Source organism: Elephantulus edwardii, unplaced genomic scaffold (assembly GCF_000299155.1).
Source record: "Elephantulus edwardii isolate Elephantulus edwardi_28Jun2011 unplaced genomic scaffold, EleEdw1.0 scaffold00001, whole genome shotgun sequence".
Classification (NCBI taxonomy): Eukaryota; Metazoa; Chordata; class Mammalia; order Macroscelidea; family Macroscelididae; genus Elephantulus; species Elephantulus edwardii.
This window is the reverse complement of record NW_006399751.1, coordinates 5,034,373-5,043,778: the sequence shown is the minus strand read 5'-3', so window position 1 is coordinate 5,043,778 and position 9,406 is coordinate 5,034,373. Positions and strand designations below refer to the sequence as shown.

Genomic DNA, 9,406 nt, shown 5'->3' with positions numbered 1-9,406 from the left:
GAGAGCACTTCAGACGGCCGCTGGGCCGTGCCGAGCGCGCCAACCTAGCCGGTGCCTCGATCCTCGGACTCAGTCGAGCGAGTGCGAACCAGAGCCGAGCCTTGCCCTCGCCGGATGTCTCTGTTGACAGCCAGGGGAGAAGGGGGACAAAATAGTCTGAAAGATGCCACACTGGGCATTTCCAGTCACACATCCTGTAGGCCCTCCCGTGAAGAACTCGTGACTGTCACTATATTACTTTGGGTCTGTGAGTTGCAAACTTTAGCCTGCACTAGAGTTGGGAAGAGGTACTCGCTAAAGTAGAGAATTCCTGTCTTCCACTCTTCTCTCTGCAAGAGTAGAATTCAGTAGTGGAACACTGAATCCTGCATTTTTAACCATTTCCCGAGGTGATTTTGCTGAATGATTTCGTCACTAAGAGACTCTGATTTTGGCTGTCAGCGTACCTTGATTTCCTGTCTTTACATAGTTTGGACCAGAATTGGTAAAAGGAAGCCTGCCGTTCTTTTCCTTGGGTCTGGTGGCAGTGTCTCCTCTCTACAAAGGAGAACGTGAGCTTCTGACTCTCACAGCTGGCCAGCTCTGTGCCTCTCTTATATGCATTTTTGGCCTCTCTGTTATATGTTCAGTCTTTATGCACTGAGATCGAGTTCCAAGTTCTTACCCTTCTTTCTGGAAACTTTTTTTTTTTAATTGACAGTATTGTGTGGGTGGGGCTCTGTCTTGATGTTTTGATCCTTTGGTGTTAACATCCTTATTATTTCAGAATATCTTGAGTTGTTGGAGATGATCTGATAAGTTCTTGTGTGGGACATGAAAGCATCATTAGTCAGCTATTCAGTAGTGACTATCAGTGAGGTCTGGTTAAATTCTTCCATCTACAACAGTGATGATCAACTGATGGCATGTTAGAATTTTTATTGCACTTAGAGATTAATAATGACGACTTTTTTTTCTCCTCTTTTTTCTAGGAATGGGTGAATTTAGGGTCCATCGAGTACGCTTCTTTAATTATGTTCCATCAGGGATCCGCTGTGTGGCTTACAATAACCATTCAAACAGATTGGCTGTTTCACGAACAGATGGCACTGTGGAAATTTATAACTTGTCAGCAAATTACTTTCAGGAAAAAGTAAGTCATTCAAGAACCTGATTTGGGATTTCTGGTGCTAATTTGACATCTACAAAACTTTAATGTTTTTAAATTTAAAGAAGTAAAAATGTTAGGATTTTCCTCCTTCTCAGGTTGCTGAGACTACATAAAGAATGTGGCAAATGTAAGTTCTCTTATCAGACTGATGACAGAAGCACAGCATTTTGATCTGTATAATGTTGCTTAAGGAGCTATTGTGGTGTAGTCCATATCCAGTTTCCTCATTAGCACAAAGATTGAATATCTCCAGTGGTTTAAATACACCAGTTCCTTCATGAAGAAAGATAAGTCTCTTCCCTTTGTGATTTACAGCCTTGGAAACCTGATAGAGGATTTCTCAGTTGGAATCAGCTCAATGGCAGTGAGTTTGCAGGGTTTATTTATTTCTTTTTTTATAGTTGATTAGAAAAGTACCATCTAAGAATTGTGTCTCACTTGTCATTTGGAAAGTGACGTCTCTTGGATTCCTTTTGGCCCAACAAGAAGTGAGATGTTTCACACTATTGCTTTATTTCATTTTCGAAGCAGTTTCTGCTGAGTGTCAGTCATCATTTCATTGTTCATTTAGAAGAAAATGATCAACTTTTTAATACCAAGCTCTTTGAGGCAGTAATGGCAGGAAAATGAAACCCCCAAGTTTATCCTTCTGAAAGAATATAGTGTTATATGCCTATATTTGGCAATAAAGGGTGTTTGTAATTTGGTAAAACATCCTTTTGATATATCCAATATTATAGCATCATTCACTACCACCCCCAAAGGTCTTGGTTACTGCCTTTCTTCAGGTGCAGCATTTAATTACATTTGCTGCTGCTGCTGCTGCTGCGCTGCTGCTGCTGCTGCTGTTGCTATTGCTGCTATTGCTATTACATGCCATCGAGTTGCTTAAGACGGCATATACATAGCGACCTTATGTACAACAGTCCTGAACCCTGCTTTATCTTGAGCCAATTTCATCGTCTCTGACCTACCCCCAATACCCTCTCTGCTTTCCCTCTACCCTTGCAAGCATGATGTCTCTCTGTAAGGACTGTTCCCTCCTTGCAACATACCCAAAGTATGTCAGACAGTTCCTTGCCTTCAAGGAATAGCCTAGTTTCACCTCTGTAGGATGAATTCTCTTAGCAATCCATGGTATATTAGTACTCTTCTCCAGAACATCTTAACATATGCTAGGTACCTATATATCCCCAGCAGCCAGATACCTGCATTCCAAATGTTTCTCAATGAACATGTAACAAAAAAAGGAAACACCGTATTCAATGTTACCAGGTTTGTTTCAGTTCATTGCAACTCCATCTGACAAAGTAGAACTGCTTCTACAAGGTTTCTAAGGCTGTAAATCTTGATGGGAATAAACTGCCACATCTTTTTTTCACAGAGGTGCAGGTGGGTTTGAATGCCCACCTTTCAGTTAGCAGTCAAACACTTAACCATTTCATTACCAGAGCTTAAGTGACAAGTACTAGACACTGTTGAGACAAATGTTAGTAGGACTGCCTTCAAGGAGTTTGAAGTCCTGTAGGGGGGAAAGATGAGTAAAGAATTTCCCAAACAGCTGAGGAATAGCATAGAGCCTAGAGTCCTATGAGGGGAGACTGCCTTCTAGTCAAAGGAGAGGTGGATAAAAGTCAGGAAGAAATAGTTGGAGCAAAGGAGTAGAGTAGAGAAAGCATGTAGATTGCCTGTTACTGCTTATAAGTTGTTTATCTTTCTGACTGTACATGTGTTTGTTGAGGGCAGGATTTATGTCTAGTTTCACAGATCTTTTCAGTTGGATAATTATGGAATAAAATCTTGAATTAGAAGGTGGTAGTGGAATCAAATTTTCAAGGAAAAAAATAGATGTATTTCCAACAGAGTCCGTGGATTTAGAGTAGTGCACTGATTTGTGTACCAAAAGGGCTAGTAAAAAATAGTCCAGAGAATATTCTGGAATAAGGAGCAGAGAGAGCCTCTGGCCTAGGTAATTGTTCCAAGTGTGGTTCTTTCTACTCAGATCACTTTTAAAAATTTTTATCTGAATGAAAGTTTCAATCCATTCTTGCTGGCTCTCTTGTTATTTTTTCTTAGAAAAACCATCTTCTGATATTCCACACCCACAGGATTGAGCTAGCACTCTGTTCTAGCACTTCCATACTTTATTTTCACTGCTAACCACAAAAATATGTTGTGTATATGCAGACATTTGTAATGGAAATAAGGGGGGTTGGGGTTTTTTAAATTTTTTCATTTTTTGTGTGTGTACTGTCAAAATCAAATCTGACTGGTACAGGAGGAGGTTGCCTCTCTTCCTCCAGCAGAACATCTGGTGGATTCGAACTGCTTACTTCTGGGATTGCAGTGCAGCTTCTTGCCACTAGGCCATCAGAGCGCCCTTGGAAATAGTGGCTTTTTTGTTTTTTTCATGATTGATATTTTATTGGTTGTTTTAAGGGAAAATAAAGTTTTATGAAAATAATGTTTGCCAGTATATAAAATGTCCTCTGATATTTTGGGTTTGTTTTCTAATTCTAAATGAGTAAAAATTACTAGTTATTACCACCCACCCACAAATAGATTACATTCCGTAGTATGAAAAACATGCTTGTTACATTATGTGATTTTTCTTTTTGTAAATTTATTACAGTTATAATTAATAGTTCATTTGTTTATTTTTTTTACGACTTCACGGCACTTATCAACAACAACAAACCTCAAGTTTGGTGAGAATATCACCCCGTCAGTGATGTTTCTAACTGAATTATCAGGTTTTGCCAGGTGCCTTGTACAAAGTGACTTGAGTTACATTTTTTTTAGTAAGTCAAACATTCCTTAACTGTTATCCCTTATTTTCAGCTATATTCTCTTCATCTCACAGACTTTTTACCCTTTTAGCAGTCCACTTACTCTGCGCAACTTGCCCTTTTAACTTCAAATAAGAACCATTGTCTCTATGCAGCCTCTTTTCAATTAGCTATAAGAATAAAGTGCTCTATTAGGGGTGAAAACTTTTGAATGCCTGGAATGCATTTAGAAATCTGAAACTTCAATGCAAAATTGTAAAGGGTATCATTAATGTATTCTTTTTATTAGACTGCTTTTTAAAGGTATAATTGATTCACAGTATATAAATTGTACAAATAGGTATGTTTTGATCTACATACATGTATATTTATGAAATGAGCAAGACAGCTGCATGGATTTTTAGAACATCACACAGAATCTAAATTTCTTTCTATTGAAAAAGTTTTGCAGGAGTCTTCGTAACAAGAACAAAATACTCTTTATAAAACTAACTAAAATTAGAACCCCTAAATACCAAATTTTATCTTCTCAGTAAGAAGAAACCCTGTGTGATTTCTAGGAAAGTATTGTGTTTCACTCTGGTGCATTGCTGGTAGTTGATGAATTCATGGTATATTAAAAAATTATGTTTCTGTAGTTTTTCCCAGGTCATGAATCTCGAGCAACAGAAGCTTTATGTTGGGCAAAAGGACAGAGACTTTTCAGTGCTGGACTCAATGGAGAAATTATTGAGTATGACCTGCAGGCATTAAACATCAAGTATTCAATGGATGCCTTTGGAGGACCCATTTGGAGCATGACTGCTAGCCCCAGTGGCTCTCAACTTTTGGTCAGTAAGCACCTTGGCAATTTTAACCGATTTCTCTTATGCCCACTGAGTTTCTTACCTGTGTTAATCAAAAAAGGGTATATATGGCAAGTAGCAACTTCAGTCTGAACTGTATCCCATGTGAGCCCAACTAAGATCAGAGTTGATCTTGAGTTTGTTATCTTCCAATTAAATCCCAGGTAGATTTCTAGTTGAGGAGAATGTGCCAATAGCAGGTATCTTACTCTTCATGCCTAACTCTGTAAGTGCTTTTCATGAAATAAATTACTTTTCTACAAGGAAAAACAAATCCATTGTTCTTTTACAGCCTCCCTGCTACTACTTTGAACCTGGATTTATTATTTTGTGAAATGAGAAGATTCAGTTGGTTTAGCATTTTTCCAAACTTTTGGAGACAAAGGGACTATTTTTGTTGTTAGATTTTTTAGGACGTCAGGTCTTCCTGTAGGTTCACAATGAACATTCTCACTCCCACTAACTGCATTTGGGTTGAACCAACTTTAGCAGGGTTTTGGAGATTATAAATCACATGAGAGGAGAATGCCCATCTTTCTCTAGTAGAGTTACTGGTGGACTCGAACTGCCGAATGGTACCATCTTGGGTTAGCATTGCAACACCCTATGGACTACACTACTAGTACTCTACTGTCTTTGTGGTTAGGGAGTTGTGCTGCCAACCCAAAGGCAGGTGCTTCAAATCCCAAAGCTACTCTTTGGGAGAAAGATGAGAAATCTCCCATCTGACTTTACAGCTTCCAAAAACCCACATGAGGGCCAGCTGTGGACTAGTTCAGACTTGATGGCAGTGAGTGAGTTATATTCTGGTTTTGGTCATTATACCAGTATCATACTGTTCTTTGAGGGAGTTCTGGTGGGGTAGTCCATAGGGAATTGGGCCGTTAGCCTGAAGGTAGCTCTTCTCTAGCAGTTCGAATCCACTATTGATGCCATAGGAGAAAGATGGAACAGTCTCATCTTAGGCAATTTACAGTCTCCTGAAAACCTTGATGGCAGTGCACTTAGTGTGTGTGTATATGTATGTACGTATGTGTGCATATATATGTATGTGTATGTATGTAAATATAATCTCAGTGGCAATATACTTTATATTAAAAATTCTCAGAAGTCCATCAACAAGTTAAGTTGAGCAGCTTTGTAAAAATTGCTGTAAAATAGACACAGTGTCATTTTTAACTAGTAACAAGTATACAGTCCCATGCATTAATCACACTTAGTGTTGTGCAGGCTTTACCACGGTTTCCAAATTTTTTCATCACCTGAAACAGAAATTCCAGTAGCCCTTAAGCAGGGACCACTTACTTTCCCTTCCCTTTAGCCCTTGTTGTTGTGTGTGCCGTTGAGTTGGAACAGATCCATAGCTGACCCTCCAGTGGATTTTCAGAACTTCGTGCAGGAGGAGATTGTCCAGCCTTTTCCCTCGGAGCAGCTGGCATATTCGAACCTCATGCCTCTAGGATTGCAGCACAGCTCTTAGCAGAGTTTAGCCCATAGAATCTACAACTTTACCTTCCATCTAGTCTTACTGTGTGCTTTCTGTGTTTGGAACCAACCCATAGCTGACCTTCTAGCAGGTTTTCAGAGGCAGTTAATCGTATGGAAGGAGATTGCCCGTCCTGTGGAGCTGCAAGTGGGTTCAAACAGTATCCCTTCAAGATTACAGCGTAGCTTCATATTGTGAAATTGAACTATAGTATTTCTCAAAAAAAGTTGTGAGTTTTGATTTTTAAAAATTAGAATCGATACTTTTAAAGGTTGATCTGTCATAAATCTTTAGTTCTTTTTTGTTTTGTACTCATTTGTATAAAATCCTGTAATGTTGGAGGCCTCTACTAGGGTAGGGCTTGTATCCCACCCTAAGTCTGTCTCCTTAAGACATTAAATATTTCATTATCTCAATTATGTGCATGTACATGCAGTACAAGTGGCTAATGATAAAATACTTTTAAAATTATTTGAAATGTCATTTGTCATAACTTGGATAAACTATAAGGAGCTGTATATATGTACATCTATGTAAGCAGCTCTGGTGGCATAATGGTAAAGAATTGGGCAGTTGACCAAAAGGCTGGTGGTTCAAATCCACCAACTACTAGGTGGGAGAAAAATGAGAAGTCTCTTGCCATGCATTTTTCTGCCTCTGAAAACCTACTGGAGGGTCAGCTATGACTCACTTCCCACTACATGGTACATAGCAGCAACATTATATGTGTGACTTTTTCTACCTTTTTTCCCTTAATAGATTGGCTGTGAAGATGGATCTGTGAAATTATTTCAAATCACCTCAGACAAAATCCAGTTTGAAAGGAATTTTGAACGGCAGAAAAGTAAGGATATTTTTGTAGTTCAATAAGTAACTAACAGTAAGTTCCTTGGGGATGGGATATTTTCTTATGTTTTCTTTTCTCACAGGCCAGGTCTTTTTGTTGACTTTTTTCAGCAAGCAGGGTACTAGTGCCATCCAAAACCAAGCTTCTTCATGGTGTATCAAAGTTGGGATTACTTGGTTAAATAATAACATGAAAAATCAGAAATCCAGAATAGGAATCTGTGGAATGAAATCTTTTCATGATACAGGGTATATAAAATTTTGAAATTAGAATTTTAATCTTTAGTAGCTGTGCTTTTTAATCTTGCTTAACACATTAAAATTATCTGGAGAAGTTTTTTTAAAAACTTGGTCAGGAACAGTTAATACTGGCTTACAGAACAGGGTGAGTTGTCAAACTTCTGAAGAGGGTGAGAGTAAAAATGTCTTTACAAAATGAAAAGTGAACCTGGTTCAGTCTGTGGGGCATGGTGTTACTGGCATCTCCTCTAGAGGATAGTGACTGACTCACACAATCTCCTAGTCTACATCAGTAATACTTATTTTCTTCTACTCGGATTCATTTATTTGCTATTAATAATCTCTTAGCAGTTATTTTTTAATTATAAAACTAATAACAGCCCTTATAAAAATGTCATGCATTTAGCCAAATACAAGCTAGAAAAGAAACACCTTATTTTAATGTACAGACAACCTTTTAGAACCTTATCTTCTACACTCATATTTTCGTACAAGTACACATACATGAATTCCACCTCACCCCCACCCAACCCCCGAGCTTGTAAATGCAGGTGCCTCTTTCTGTGTCAGTCATGACAATCTGCCTGGCATTCTTTTTTATTTTTTTATTTTAATTTTATTATTTTGTGTGTGTGTGTGTGTCCCTCCTTCTCCAGCAGCAGAGAATCTATTGGATTCAAACTGCAAACCTCTGGGATTATGGTGCAGCTTCTTGCCACTAGGCCACCAGAGCTCCCTTGGCATTCTCTTCTATGATAATCTATAATTTCTTTTACTGAGGAATGAATTGTGCTGCCAGCCTAAAGGGAGGAGGTTTGAATTCATCCGCTCCTAATGGGAGAAAGTTGGGCAAACTCCCGTGTGATTTACAGCCTCTAAAAACTGCTGAAGGGTCATCTGTGAGTTGATCCTTAGTAATGACTGACTAAATTTTTATTTTAAACCAGAGTTATTTAATTTTAACTCTTTAAACCTACACTGCTGTGAACACATTAGTAAACCTTATTTTAAGGCACCCATGAAAATGTTTCTCTTTGATTATTTCCTAATAGTGCAATTCTAGGAATCAAGTCCTAGCCATATTGAAATTTTATTAGCTTACTACCAGCTTTCCTTTAAAGGTTGTACTTGTTTACACAACCATCAACCAGGTACACATTTTAAAGGAAGTATCAAGTATCACATCTGAGAAACCAAAACAGAGTTATTGCTTGTCATTGCTTACATAGAGCTAAACTGAGGTGCAGCAGAGCCAAGATTAGCCTTACAGATAATTGTGGAAGGGAAGCTTAGTTACTCCTTGCTGCGTATTTATGTGTATGTCATTTTCATTTTCTTTTTTTGTTTCGTTTTTGTATAACACCCAAGGTCGCATCCTGAGTCTCAGCTGGCATCCCTCTGGTACCCACCTTGCAGCTGGCTCCATAGACTACATTAGTGTGTTTGATGTCAAATCAGGTGACTATTTTTCTCACTTTATTTGGAGGGTGGGTCTTGTTTGTCCGATTCACATTTCTGAATTTCTAAAAGCTTGAGCCCTTGTCATGCTTTCAGGGATCTTTAGGGTCTGACCTCTTGCTATCCCTTTGTGCCATGCATATATTTTCAGTCTTTTCTCAGCTGCTTTTAGGAGATTTCTTGATTTTTCATTAGGGTGTAGTATTTCTCTTTATACTAGAATTCCCTAACCAGTGCTGCATACGCTGTCAGTTTCCCGTGGAATATCAATAGAGATGGGCTTCTGGCATTCTGGATTTTAAGGTTTTGATAGCACAATTAATGAGAAATGATAATAGAAGGGTAGAAAACCTAGACTTTCTCTGTTCTTGGGCCAAAGAATTAGCTGAGGGAATCAGTGATGCAATTGGTTTCTGCTTTGATAGGTGGGTTTGTTTCTCTGTATTTCCAGTTAAGGTTTGGAGATAAAACAGATCAAGTGTGTTGACTGTATTTCTCTCAAAAGTTGTGACCAAAACAAAAGTCTTTTTTATATCCTCCCACTCCTCAAAGACAATTCGCCAATTATTTTTCTTTTACTTTTTTTTTTTTT

At 38.4% G+C, this 9,406-nt stretch overlaps 1 protein-coding gene across 1 annotated transcript in view; it reads left to right on the top strand.

Moving 5' to 3' along the window:
- The first annotated feature begins 973 nt into the window (after window positions 1–973).
- The window catches only part of CIRH1A (cirrhosis, autosomal recessive 1A (cirhin)), a 37,441-nt gene continuing 29,008 nt past the window's right edge, over window positions 974–9,406 (top strand). Inside the window, exons 1-4 of the mRNA XM_006878660.1 lie at window positions 974–1,132; window positions 4,578–4,769; window positions 7,030–7,114; window positions 8,725–8,814. Of these exons, the coding sequence (XP_006878722.1) occupies window positions 974–1,132; window positions 4,578–4,769; window positions 7,030–7,114; window positions 8,725–8,814 (526 nt within the window). The remainder of the gene's footprint in view (window positions 1,133–4,577; window positions 4,770–7,029; window positions 7,115–8,724; window positions 8,815–9,406) is intronic.